This window comes from Lissotriton helveticus, chromosome 6, assembly GCF_964261635.1.
Source record: "Lissotriton helveticus chromosome 6, aLisHel1.1, whole genome shotgun sequence".
NCBI classification, from domain to species: domain Eukaryota; kingdom Metazoa; phylum Chordata; class Amphibia; order Caudata; family Salamandridae; genus Lissotriton; species Lissotriton helveticus.
The window spans coordinates 89,175,113-89,189,500 of NC_136067.1; the positions used below are offsets into that span (position 1 = coordinate 89,175,113).

Consider the following 14,388-nt stretch of genomic DNA (forward strand, 5'->3'; position numbering starts at 1 on the left):
GTGCGTACTTACTTAACGGATGCCTCAAAACAGTTCTATGACACATTTAATCATGTTGTCTTTTTCCATTCCTACAATATATGTTTTCCAGATCCTCACATTTTTACAGAAGCCATTAGGTCTGAGTTTCCAGGTGGCAAATTATGGTGGAGACCAGCTGCTCTGTTTCCACAGTGTTTCATACTCGGGATTCGGCCTGTTCCAGTATTTGGTCCAAATTTTGAAGATCTGTTTTGATTTAAGCCTCTTTTCTTTCCAGTATCAGGTTCCAGCTTCGCCAGGCTATCCTATTCTGCACTGTTTTCTCTAGGGCGAGCTTTATGTCTCCCAAGCTGGGCAATTCATTTAACCACATTGAAGACTCTTGAGTGGCATGTACATGTACATTGTCAAACTTTCACTGTGCGCTCTAAGCTTGGTGGATTTTTTTGGTGTAGTCTTTGAACGGTACAAGGCTTTGGGAGAAAGGGAGATTCTTTGCACAATGAGCCTGGAAAAGGAGGGGTGCCAGTTTATGGACTACACATTAAGGCTGTGGAAAAACCACTGGGCGTAGTTGAAACCCGTAGTACAGGATCTACTGCCCAGCCAGTTGCCGCCACCCTTCTGAGTGGAGCAACACTGTGCTCCTTGTCACCCCCATCAAATAGATCCTGTACTACAGGTTTCAACTACGCCCAGTACAGGACTACTAGGGCCCCACAACAGGCTACTCCCAAGCCTGTTTTCCAGCTGTGCACTATATTTCACATAGCTCCTGAATAAGTGCCACCCGATTCCTTTTGGAACAACTAGGCACAAAACATGTCAACCCCACCTTAGAGACCGCCTGTTAGGAACATTACATTCCCACAGGGCGTCCAGTTATTTTTATTTAGGCAGGATCTACCTTCACCATTAAACCTTTTGAGATTAGGATTGACCCTGATCACCTCACACATGCACATAACCACCCACTGCCCCCACACCCACATGCATCCAACGGCTTCTCCAATTAAAGATCTACGACAAAGAGCCCTGGAAACGGTGAGCCCGTCGAGCATTGCAGCGCCGGCCCGACGAGGAGCAAGGCCCAATGTAAATGTAAATGTAGTATACTTGTAAAGCGCACAGCTGCCCCAGCAACAGGGCGTCCCGGCGCTGTATAACGCTATGGAACCCTTCCTGGCTCTCCCTGTGGGATGACCCTTCTGGGCACCCCCAAGGTGAAGCCAGGCATCCCAGTGTTGTTGGGTCCATTGTGGAGATTAAGCAAGCTATTGCCCAGAGTTGCAGCGTGGGACCCATGATTAGAGTAGGTGCTGAGGCAAGAATTAGCGAGTCCGCGGACATTGAGCCCAAGACCCTGCCGCGTCTGGAATTAAACCCTGGTCACGGGCCTGATCTCTGCTTCAGAGTCTGCCGCTTCTAACCAGTGAGCCACACTCCTCCACAATGATGAAGCATGACACCTCTCAGGGTGTGTGAGGACAACATGACAAAAGTTTTGTCTTTTCCCCTTCCCCTTTCATCAACCCCTTAGGAACTGCACTCCCCTCCCCTACACGTGCTCCTTGGAGCCACGTGTGCAGGACCTGCTTAAAGATTGGCTCCTGGTCCCACCCTCTTCTTCCTCTAACGTATCCAAGCCTGGCAGCCAATGCCTAACTTTGATTGAATCAAGAAAGCATCAATTCCTCCTCAACACTAACAATACTAGTCAAGGCCCTGATCTAGGCTTGTCTCTATAACTAGTACTAATAATAGCAACTTGTATTTAATATAGAGTTTCGTACTGCATACCTGCCTTTCTTAAGTGTTCTACTTAACAGGGGTTAATATTACTCAATTTATTAATACGAAATTTACCATCCTAAGTAGGGCGCAAAGCTAAGGCGGCCATCAGATAATCTGAAGTTGAGACCATGCAGTTTAATGCATATTTTAACGAGGAATGTCAAATTTATGGCATCAACATGCTGGCTCCCTACATAAAGCTTTACAGACTCCTACCTCTACTCTAGACAAGCACAAAATCACTTAGGTTTATTACAAACCAAGAGTTCCCATTCAAGAGACGCATTGCAAAGAAAACACAGACCGCCAGAAACAGTTTTTACTCTTTGGCAAAAAGAAACAATATTATGAAATGGCTTAGGAAAAATCCTTCCTGACCACACAGGCCCAAGATTACTCCCTTTGCAAGGACACATTACCTTTAAAATATGCAACATCACATACAAAGCAGTGATGACTAGAACACCATCCTATTTGGCAGAAAAAAGGTCTCCTCCTAAAAAGCCCAAGACATAAGCAAGCCATGCAAAGAAACCCTCGCAGAAACTACAAGTCCAAGATGGAGGCTCCTGTATTCCTTAAACCTAATCGTAATCCATCAAGGTAGACTAATGTTTCCTGTTCCAGTCTCTCATCTCCTCTTTTGACATATGTAGAAGGCTACTAAAGTACTCTGTGTCACAACACAGTTAAAGTCTCATTATTTTCGGCAGAAGTACTGCAGTCTACTGTTGCCTCAATCCTGGAGTTCAGACAGTAGTACTGGATCTCTTGAGTCAGTGTTCTATACCAGCAATTTCCATCACCAGTGAGTTTTTCTGTGCTTTGAACATTTTCCTCCTTGAAGACAGCAGTTTTTGCCACAGTTACCTTATCCCTCTGATATGACGCTGTGGAAGAGCAAGCTGGTTCCTAGGGGGTGTTTCCCTTACCTGAGGGTCTCCAAATAGAAGCATCGCAAAGAAATACCTACACCTCACAGTTGCTGATTCCATAATGTATATAATGATTAACAGAGTAATGTGGGAATGGTTGTCAGATTTTCCTAGTCCTGCAATCTGTGGCAGTATAGATAGGAGCATATACATGGGGTATTTCAGTTACGTTTGTGGCAAGAATTACCAGATTAATCAGAGTAGCAGCAATGAGCCTTTCAAAATGATGCAGAAGCAAGAGAGTTGGAACATTTGCTGAGAGCATTTCAACACTGAGGCCATGGAAAAATCAATTATGTCAAAGTAAGGACATTTGACAAGAAGCTTACCTGATAAGGGCTAAGGCCAGTCCTCGAAAAGATAGTTTTGAGCTTTGGCAAGATATACACTAATGTCCTCGAGGCATGTATATTTAGCCCTGCCTTCTTATGGCAAGGAAAAATGGACTGTAAAGGATAAGAACATAACCTTGGTGGTAGATGGCATAACTAAAAATGATAGTTTAGGTTTCAAAAACATTATATCAGGACGGGGCCAGAGCGGCAGGGAGACAAAAACTCATACAGGCGCAAACACTGATGCCTGGTTCTCTCTTGTGGAACGAGAGGAAGTGACTTACGTTCAGACCTTGTCATCTAGGAGAAATCCTGTGGCACAAGAACAGAGGAGGGTTATCCATCCACCAGATACTTGCCGTGCTAAAGAATGCTTTGGAAACAGTGGAATAATAACAAGTGGTTTTGGATGCATTGTTTCAGGATTGGGCAGCTATCTGGTAACACGATTAGGCAAGCAGGGCAGTAGAAGCCTAACTAAATAGTGCAATAGGACTGCCCACTGCAGAACAGAGTGGAAGGAAAATCCACTGCATAATGCCAAGAGGACTCGGCCTGAACCTTGGGAGTAGGGTCCATGTAAAGGTGCACTAGGGAAATTACTCCTTCATCCTTTTCCACAAAGGGGATATGGAGAGTGGGTTTTCGTAAATGACATGAACACTACTGAATAAACATTAAATATAAATCAAAAGGCATAGCATGTGGATGTTACATGGTGTCAACAATTTAGAGACATAACATATGCTTTACAGACACCATGAGATTTTTATGCACAAGTAGTCATCAGGCAATGAGAGATGCAAACTCTATTTATAGAGCAGTCTATTGGATGTTTGCAATAAAAGAGGTTTGCAGTATAGGTTAGCTTGAGTGTAGCACAGTAGACAGCCCAGTAGTTGATAGAGTTGAGACTGTCTCGTCACATGACTGATCTGCTCAGGCGCTAGCAGTTTCGACACCTTAAGAGAGCTTGAGAATGGATTCCACAAACAGAAGTCCAAGGGCAGCACAACTGACCAGAGTTTCTCACTGAGGCTGGAAGCACCATGCTGGCCGGGGTGGAAACTGACATATGCTTGAACATGGAAACAACCAATGGCTGGATGAAGTTTGAGGAGGCAGCCATCTTGGGTGATAAAAAAAAGTGAACTCTATAGTGGCCTTTTAGATCACAAAATACAGACTCTCTAATAGGGCCATATGTATCATACTCACTATTTGCGATTTCTAAATAGCGATTTTTAAGGAATCGCTATTTAGAAATCGCAAAACGGTATGTATGTAGGAAATCGCTTCTTTTTAGCGATTCCTTAACATTCCTAAATTGCGATTAGCAAATTGCTAATAGCAAATTTCCCATTCATTTCTATGGGCCAGGAGGCCCATAGGAATGAAGGGAAAATTTGCGATTAGCAATTTGCTAATCGCAATTTAGGAATATTTTCAAGGGTGCAGGGTGTCACAAGAACACCCTGCTGCACCCCTGAAAATGACATGTGTGGGCATATGGCGCACATACATGCCCTAAGGGCATGTATGAGCGTCATATGCCACCTTTGGATTTTAAATAAATTGCTTTTTCAAAAGAATTCGCAATTTACCACCAACTAGAAGTTGGTGGTAATATGCAAATCCTTATGGGCATTTTTGCATTCATTTTTATTTGATACATTGCATTTAAGGAATCGCACAATTTGCGATTCCTTAAGTGCAATCGCAAAATAAGGAATGGCAAATTTTGCGATTCCTTATTTTGCTGGGAAAATGTTTCATACATTCCATTTAGCAAATTAGCATTCGCAAAGGCCGAAATTCTGCGAATTTCGGGCTTTGCGAATGCTAATTTGCTTGATACATATGGCCCATAGTCCTTTATAATTCCAAGGTCATGTTGAGGAGTCTTAATTGTCTTCACATCCAATAATCTGGTGCATGCAAGTTATTATGTCAGGTTGATAACTGTATGGTAACCTCACATCTTGTGAGGGGGTGTAAAAATTAGCCAGTTGGTCCATCGCAAGTGAAAAATAATTTTACTGCGGACATGAGACAATAGTTCCCTACTTATATATCACATACACCATTTTAAATATTTTACCATACAATATAAATAACACAATGCTTTGTAAAAAAGGTCCTAAAGTATGACATATGTAGGGCGCGATTCACAGAATGAACTTAAGACTAAATCCTAAACTTACTACTATTTGGTATTCACAGAATGCACTTACTACTTTTGGTATTCACAGAGTGAGCGTACTACTTTCGGGATTCACAGAATGAACTTACTACTTTCGGTATTCACAGAATAGATTTAAGACTACTAAATTTACGCCCGCACTCGGGCCGGAAATTCCGGCCCGGAGGCGGAGTTTCAGGCTTGGGGGCGGAGCTTGCGGCCCGGAGGCGGAGCTTCCGGCCCAGAGACAGAGCTTCCGGCCCAGAGATGGAGATTTCAGCCATGGCTAAATCCCCACCTCCGAGCCGGAAGCTCCGCCTCTGGGCCACAAGCTCCGCCCCCAAGCCGGAAACACCGCCTCCGGGCCGGAATTTCCAGCCCGAGTGCGGACGTAAAGTTAGTAGTCTTAAATCTATTCTGTGAATACCGAAAGTAGTAAATTCATTCTGTGAATCCCGAAAGTAGTAAGCTAACTCTGTGAATCCCGAAAGTAGTAAGTGCATTCTGTGAATACCAAATAGTAGTAAGTTTAGGATTTAGTCTTAAATTCATTCTGTGGATCAGGCCCGTAGAACGGTGGCTCCAACTTTAAACAGAGAGAGAGAAGGAGGATTTTGCCTGGATTTAATGCAAATTTTTTCGGAAGAGCAAACTACACACTAACCGTGGCTGCAGAGAGCTGATGCCCCAGCAAGATGTAGATGGTGAAGATCACAATACCAAGGAGCACAGGTAGCGCATCAAATAGATAGGAGCAGAATGCGTCCACATACTTGATGGTCGTCAGCATTTGAAGCTCCTTGTCACGAATGGTCTTTACCTTGACAGCAAAGTGGTTCTCCCAAGCGTAGAACTTTATCACCTGGATTCCACGCAGGATTTCTGTCATCAGCTGTAAGGCAAGAGTAAGTAGAAAAATTAGAGTGAAACCTAGGGGCGACTGCCAAACTTTGAAAGTGGTGAGGTGAGCGAAGTGCCCCACCGCTTCCCTTAAAGAACACACCCCCTCCCTCCAAAAGCCCATAATAAAACACCACCACCCTCGATAAGTCCAAAATAAAACACTCCCTTCCTCCAAAAGCACATCATAAAACATCCCCTCCCTCAACCCAAAATAAAACGACACTAATATTAATAAAATGTTAAAATAAGTATCGGGTGTGTGCATCTGCCAAGACCACCTCGGGTGGCCTAATCCCCCATTTACCTGTGTGCGTATATCATATGGCAACATGTCTTGGAGTAAAGCAGGTCACTGTCCTCTGCAGGAGGTGCATGGAATTCAGCTGGGCTAGAATTCAGGCAAAAGGGCGATGTTAACAGTCCATCAGAATTGCTCCTCTGTCCAAACGAAGGCAGGTGCAGCTTATATATTACATGCACCCTAATGCCAGAGATCCTGTCAAGCAGTGCTTATTTATGCTATACCCTTCCAGAGCTGTCAACTAACAGACAACAACCAGTAAGGACATTTTGTGTAATGTACTTAGGGCCAGATGCACAACCCTAAATTGCATGTGCAAATGGGTTTGCGACCTGTTTGTGCATGCAAAATGTTCCAGGGCCATGTACAATTCCTAAATAGCGAGTCACAATTTATTTGCGATTCGCTATTTAGGAATTGCGAGTCTCAATTAGGAAGGGGCATTCCCTTCCTAATTGCGTCTGCAAATCAATGTATGAATGTTTTGTGTCCACAATTGCAGTTGCAAAACATTCGCAAATTACCACCTTCTTCAAGAGGGTGGTAATGCAGTCGCAATTTTGAGGAGGTCATCAGGGGAACCCTTCCACTTTGTGACTGTCTCTAAAAATATTTTTTTTTAAATGCATCCCGTTTTATTTTAAGGAGGCAGATTAGCCTAGAGGCTTTGCATAAAGACAACTTAGAAAAAACTGGCACTGTGCCTTTAAGACCTCCAGGACCTCCAGACTTCCATCATGCCCCACAGGTGAAAGTTAGGTCAGGTCTTTTTGACGGCGTATAACATTGTAATCATAACATGAGTAACAGATATATTCTCATAGACATGGTATTCTTCCGGGGAGGAGGGAGGTTTATGATTTTGATGAGTATACCCCTGGAAGGGAACTAGGATTACAGTTAAGTAACTTCTCCTTCTCTTCCAGGGGATACTCATCAATAGTCATAAGCACTGAACAGAGTAGCAAGCCCATCCCTGGACCAAGCGGACAAATACCAAAAATCAAAAACTGTTTTCAATCATGTATTACCCAAATACATTTCTCAAGGATGCTTGCCCAAATTGAGCATCCGCCTGCGTATCGGAGTCTAAGCAGTAATGGCGTGCAAATGTTTGGACTGAACACCATGTGGCTGCTTTGCATATTTCCTGAATAGGTAAGTTTTTAGGCATAGCTGTATTAGCAGCTTTTCCCTCGTAGAATGAGCCCTTGGCTTGCCAGGGATCTGTCTGTGTGCCAGCTGATAGGATAACATAATGCAAGACACTATCCATCGAGCGATGGACCTTTTAGAGGAGGGGAAACCAGTGTGTAATGGACCATAGTTAACAAAAAGACGGTCTGACTTTCTGATACCCTTTGTTCTATCCAGATAGGATTTCAGCACTCTTTTAAGATCCAGAGAATGTAACTCCCTCTGAGCAGGCGCGGTAGGATTTAGAATAAATGTGGGAAGAGTGATTGATTGGTTACTATGAAACTCCAAGATCACCTTAGGTAGGAAACTCGGTTGAGTCCTCAACACAACTCTGTTAGCATGGAAAACGAGATAAGACTCTGTAGAGCATAAGTCCTGCATCTCGCTCACCCTGCGAGCAGATGTAATCACCACTAGAAAAGCGGTCTTCCACAAGAGGTGTTGTAGAGAGGCTTTGTGCTTTGTGCATTGGTTTAAATGGGGGCCCATTAACTTAGATAGGACCACATTAAGTTCCCAGGAAGAAGACGGCAACCTAATAGGTGGGTAAACCTTTTTGATCCTCTCCAGGAAGTCTTTAACAACTGGAATTTGAAAGAAAGAAGCCTGAGTGGGAGACTTTCTATACGCTGTAATCGCTGCCAGGTGTACTCCGATAGAAGAGAATTGTAAACCTGCTTTGGCTAAGTACAACAGATAGGGTAAAATAACCTTTTCTTGACCTCGGATAGGGTCATGACCATTAACCGTACAACACAGATAAAAGCGCTTCCATTTGATGGAAGTGCAGAGACGATTTACGGTCGGATGATTTGCAGGCAGATGATCTTAAATGTAAAATGTAGTGCTTATATAGCGCACGAATCACCCCCGAAGGGGTCTCAAGGCGCTGTACACATACCGCTGTGGAACCCTTCCTGGCCTTGCCCACTCCTGGGCACCCCCAAGGTGAAGTCAGGCATCCTAGCGCTGTTGGGGCCCTTGTGGAGATTAAGCAAGCTATTGCCCAGAGTTGCAGCGTGGGGCCCATGATTAGAATAGGCACCGAGGCGAGAATTATCAGGTCCGGGGAAATTGAGCTCAAGACCTGCCGAGGTGGGAATTGAACCCTGGTCTCGGGCCAGACCTCTGCATCAGGGTCTGCCGCTCTAACCATTGAGCCACACTTCTCCACTCTTGAAGCAGATGATCTTTGGGCATGCAGAGGATCTTTTGGAGAGATCAAAGCTCTACCGTTAATTGGTCAGTTAGAGCAGTTGGAGTTAGTTTGTAGCCAGAAGTGGTATAATCTGAGTGAAGAAGTTAGTTGAACAAATGGTTCTCAGAGTAGCGGAAACTATACTATTGGATTGAAGCTTTAAAGTGAAGACAGTTCGTGGGAGAGGTGAAGTCAGTGCAGATTGGACGGTGCAGAGCTGAGAGACAGAGACGAAGACCAGAGAAGGGTTCCAGTGCTTTGGAGGGGTGACGAAGGTGAAGGAGCATAGCGGTGCGGACGTGTATCCGTGGATGCAGAGTAGAGTCTGAGATGAGCCGAGGCACAGATGAGAGAGGGACCCAGACGACAGCCAGAATCGGACTACGTAATTATAAGGTGAAGTCTGTCCTGCTATTATAGTGCGCAAATATACATTAACTCATTCCTTTGCTTTTCAGGCTATGCTTAGGTTGCTAGATGCTATTATGAATGCAATGTTTATTCTTATTGTTTAATAAAGGGACCCCAGTTCTTAATAAATGCATCTGTGTATTGTTTCCATGATAGAGTTAACCTTTCTTTTTAGCCAGGTGCTGACGAACAGAAGGATGGGACATTCCCTTCTGAGAAGGTAACTGATGACAGGGGAGAGTGTAAGTCATATCAGGGAATAATTCTTGAATGTAATAATTCGGCAGTTCTTGTGTGAGAGGATCGGATCTCCTATCCATTACATGAGGGATAATAATAATTCATATGAGGTAGAAGATACTTCCAGTAGATATTAGGTACTTAGGAAATTCCCAATTGAGAGCAAGAGGTATTAATGGGACAGTGGGGACACTATAAAGAGAGATCGCTCAGGATAGGGCGTTATACACTGGAACTGCTCCCCGAGGAGCGAGGGGGTAGAGTAGTCCGGGCCGGATTGTCGTGGGACTACAAGTGGGGACACTATTAAGAGAGATCACTCAGGATAGGGCGTTATATGTTGGAGCTGCTCTCCGATATGAGAGAGAGTAGATTAGCCCGAGACAGATTGTTGCGGGGCTATCAGGTGAGATCATAGGATATAGGATGGAATTCCGAGGTTCCTTTAGGATTTAGTGGTATATTAGCTGTGTAAGCTTGTATATATTGGGGGGTCCCCATTCCCAGGTAAGTACCCCAGATACTGTTGTAAATAGGGTCTGGGAAGGGATGAAGTTACGTGATGACTGGGTTTGTGGTGTTTGGGTGAGCTGATAACTTGGTCAGAAAATCCGGTCATTACAAATACAAAAAGTATTATAAAGTAGTACTGTAAAAGCATGATGTGGTTTCTAAGCCATAAATTGCCTAAAACATATCAAATACATACAGTGATAAAATAATTACTAAAAGTACTCAACTGGTGCTTCTAAAATACGCCGACCCCGGTGTACCTAACCTAAGTCTAGTACAAGGGAAGAAGTAAGTGAGAGTAGCTTAAGTTTTAGTATTTCTCTGCCAAGAGTCTGTCCAAGAATTCTCTAAGGGTCTAATCAGCTCCGTACTTGGTTTAGAATGAAGGAGGTCTTGTATCTCTCTCTCAGGACTCGATTTCCCAGCAACCCGCAAGTGTAGCCTGGAAACACTGGAGCTGGATTTCTCGGCAGGAGAAAAGACAGCATTTCTCAGTGCGTCTGCTGGAAAATCGGCTTCCTTCGGCACTTGCTGCTGCAGGGCGTCGAGCAAGTAGTTAGTCGATCTGCTCCGAACCACTGTGTGTTTGTCTGGGCAAATGTAGGCATATTTATACTTTGAAGGTGCCGAGTTTGACGTGTGATTGGACTTAATAACGTCATCAAAGACTCAGTTTTTCGAAAACTCCTTGATTTCCTAGATAAATTAGTATTCAGGCAAGGGGAAGTCCCTAGCTGCTGAAGGCGGGTTGCTCTAAGAAATCGTTGTTGATTCTTGGAATTTAGTGGAAGTAGCCATGCCGTATTTGGGCTGCATAGGCTCAGTCTAAATATGGTAATGATTTCAATGCCTATATAAGGATCGGATAATCTATACCTATATAAGGGCATGAATCGGGAACAATTACACTAGAGTCCTAGATTCATTTACAACAACCCAAAAGGTGTGCCAGAAACTGCGAGTGCTATGGATGAAGTTAAAAGAACAAAATAGCCCCCTGAGCTTTAACTCAGCTCACCCAACAAAAAACAGTAGATTTTAAAAAAATTCTCAAAATTCTAAAAAGATTGCAGTGAGCCCTTCGCGCCTAGCGTATGCTCGTAATCACCTATGTTTACCGCTTGAACAAAGCATAATATGCATCCTTTCAGATAGTCCTGTATTTTCAGTCAGCAGCAGAAGTCATGCTGGGACCTGGAGGATGATGTGAAAAATTAAAACATTCTACTTACTACATGAACACCAATAAGACAAAGGTTCCCCCATCCATAAATTGCCATAGTTATCACCACTAGTTGCTTGTCATTCAGAACAACATATTCCAACCTCACCATTTCATATAATAAATTGATGCGCCCTGAAAGCTGTAATCTCGAATCTCTTCAACTTAAGTTCTTACAGAATATACTTCAATAAAATATGATTTGGACATAGCCAGTAAAATGTGTTTATGGATCAAATTAAGCAACATGCTTACTAGGATGTTTTGGTATCGATACTTGAAATAAAATCTAATATTAAGGTATAGTGTATAAATACAATCTTTATGTCTTGATTGAATTTTGCCCATCATTGGCGTAACACTTAGGTCTATAATTATGAGCTTTGGCTGAGTAGGCATCACAGTGAGGAATGAAGAAAAAGACCATACGCCTGCTTCAAACTAACAAAGGGAAAAACACTAATGGGGATCTGATAGAGACTTTTAGCTGAAGATTCCTTACCTTATAACAATTCCCAAGCATCAGACTGGATCCAGCATATTCATGAGCAGTGCCTTTGCATGCCGGCATATGACGTCTTTCGGCTTGGCATGATGTAATCGGCAGTCTACGACGGAAGACACGCATGCGGCGCCTATATTGGCACCACCTTAGCGCGCTGATGTACGTTTGCTTTCTGCGCCAGTCAGCGCAGATCCAGAGAAAAGCTACTTACCTCCATTCACTTTTGATTGATAGTTTTTCGACCCTTTTGTCAAATATTTTTGAGAAATTGTCTCCTGGTGTGGCAGGTAGGTCCATGTGGAAGGCTGGTTTCAAGCCAAGTGTCACCTGTCATCTGCAAATGTCGGTGACAGATTCACACCTCATATGCATTTGATGTCTCCAGCGAGACTACAACACAAAAACCTGCGTTGATTATCACACCATGCATCCCCAGGTCTTGAGAGAACAGTCCCTCAAGCTCATTGCTGCTCAACATGCGATGCGGCATCGGTCTCATTCCCAGTCGAAAGGAAGGGCCCGGGACCGGTCGCGGAGACGTTTTAAGTGCTCACAGTCGCAGTTGAAGTCATCCAGGTGATCAGGTAAGTCCCACAAGCATAAGAAGAACATGAAGTCGAAGAGGACTTTGTCCAGCACATCAAAGTCTTCAGACGAGACAAAGGAACATCGGCACTAAGGGCCTTGCTCTGCAGTTGAGCCTGCACCAGGGCCATCTCCGCACCTCCCCGAGTTTCCTAGAGCCGGAGCGACCCCTTTCCAACTCTGTGAGATTCATGAGACCATGTACCTCATATTTCGTTGGCCCGTCCCCGCTGGCGCACTCGGGCCCCGCTGGTTCGGGAAGGGTCCCTACTGGTTTTCCACCAGCAGGCTTCCCCCAGCGGTAGTCCCGCTAAGATCTATAGACGGATCCGGACGAACGTTGGTCGAGTCACCTCGACCTTACTCAGCACCGGCTCCACTGCCATACCCGATACCGACGCCTGCACCGTCCCCATACTCATACTGATCCCACACGGAACCAGTTGGGCATCGTCCGATGCAGACTCTGGTGCCTACTGGAGGCAGTCCTTCCATGCCGGAGCCTGTGCCCTATTCCAATGGGTTAGGACTTGATGATGATAGTGAGTGCCACCAGACCCTAATGAATACCAGCCCCAGGATGTCAACGAGGACACATGGTGTGAGGATCTAGCCTATGCCAGTGGACTGGACACCTCTACAGATAGTGGCTTTGTCTCTCCTCCAACCGTGGCTATGGAGGAGGGAGCCTCCTGTGCCATGGTGGAGCAAAGGGCGACCGAGGTCCTGAACCTTCAGCTCCCCTCTGTGGTGGTCAAGACAAATGTATTGACGGAAGTGCTTCAGCCGGTAGTGACCCCATCCAAACTGCTTCTCCTGTTTTAGGAAGCCCTCATGGGGGGGTTGTGGTGGCGACCACCACCAAGATGGCTGCTTTCTTGTGAGGCACCAGCACAGGTAGTCTGCCCTCACCAACAACCACTGCTGCAACAATGTGTAGGCCACCTCTGGGCTCACGCGGCACCTGTACGGACCCCTGAGAATTGACCGGGAGAGGAGAAGGCGGTCCCTTTAGAGGAGCTCAGGCACTAACGTGGAGTGGAGGCGGGCGCCGCCAGCACCGCCTCGGAAGCGAAGCACCGTTGGCAGGTGACAAGCCTCCCAGCATGGGTCGCACTGACACCAAACAACGGCAGCTCACGTTTGACCGCCCCAAATTCACGGACAGTCGAGGGGCCCACCCAGACACTGAGGAATCTGCTGGAAGAGGACATGACAGCATTCCAACTGACAATATGGAAAGCTTGATGGCAGAACTAAAGGCTGGGTTAAGTGAGATGGACCCGTGCTTTGACACACTCGCATGCCGCATCGATAAGATGGGGGAGAAGATTGATCAACAAGGGGCACACCTCAGAAAGGCAGAAAAGAGGGGTTCAGACTTGGAAGACACCTCCACCACAATGCAAAAAAGGCTGAAAAATGTTGAATGCATGCTAAAGCAAGTCGCCGCAAAGAACGAATACCTCGAAGCGAGGTGACGCCGCCACAATATAAGCATGTCTGGAATAACGGAGACTACAAACATGGGGCGTCCAGAAGTATATATAGAACAGCTCTTGATTCACCTATTTGAATGATCCAGGTTCTTAGCTTTTTAGCAGTGGAACAAGTGCACCGGTCTCTGGGCCCACGACCCCCGGAGGTCACACCACCCCGTTATATCATCACATGTCTTCTCAACTACAGGGACAGAGACACTGCACTCAGAATGCCCATGGGAAAGGACCATTGAGATATCAGGGTGCTGGCATTCCCTGATTTCACTGTCATGGTTCAGGCGGCTCGGCGAAAATTCAACGATGTAAAAAAAACGCTCTGCAAGATGGCCATTAAATATGCCATGCTGAGCCCGGCAAGTCTCTGGGTAGAATATAAAGGATGCCCCAGCATCCTTACATACTCAGTCTTCACGTACAGGTCAGGGGATCATAACTGCTCACCGTCGGATATGAACCACACAGGCCTGCATGACACCTTTGTCAAAGACTAACTAGGAGCCTGCCTATACAGGTGCAACATATAAGATGTAAAACTGGTATATATGGCTCTAATCAAATAAGTGGTTGTTCACATACAAAG

The 14,388-nt window shown here is 45.1% G+C and overlaps 1 protein-coding gene across 1 annotated transcript in view; it reads right to left on the reverse strand.

Moving 5' to 3' along the window:
* The window catches only part of LOC144762194 (ATP-binding cassette sub-family C member 10-like), a 681,473-nt gene that overhangs the window by 608,298 nt on the left and 58,787 nt on the right, over positions 1-14,388 (reverse strand). Inside the window, 1 exon segment of the mRNA XM_078647347.1 lies at positions 5,893-6,120. Within this exon segment, the coding sequence (XP_078503473.1) occupies positions 5,893-6,120 (228 nt within the window).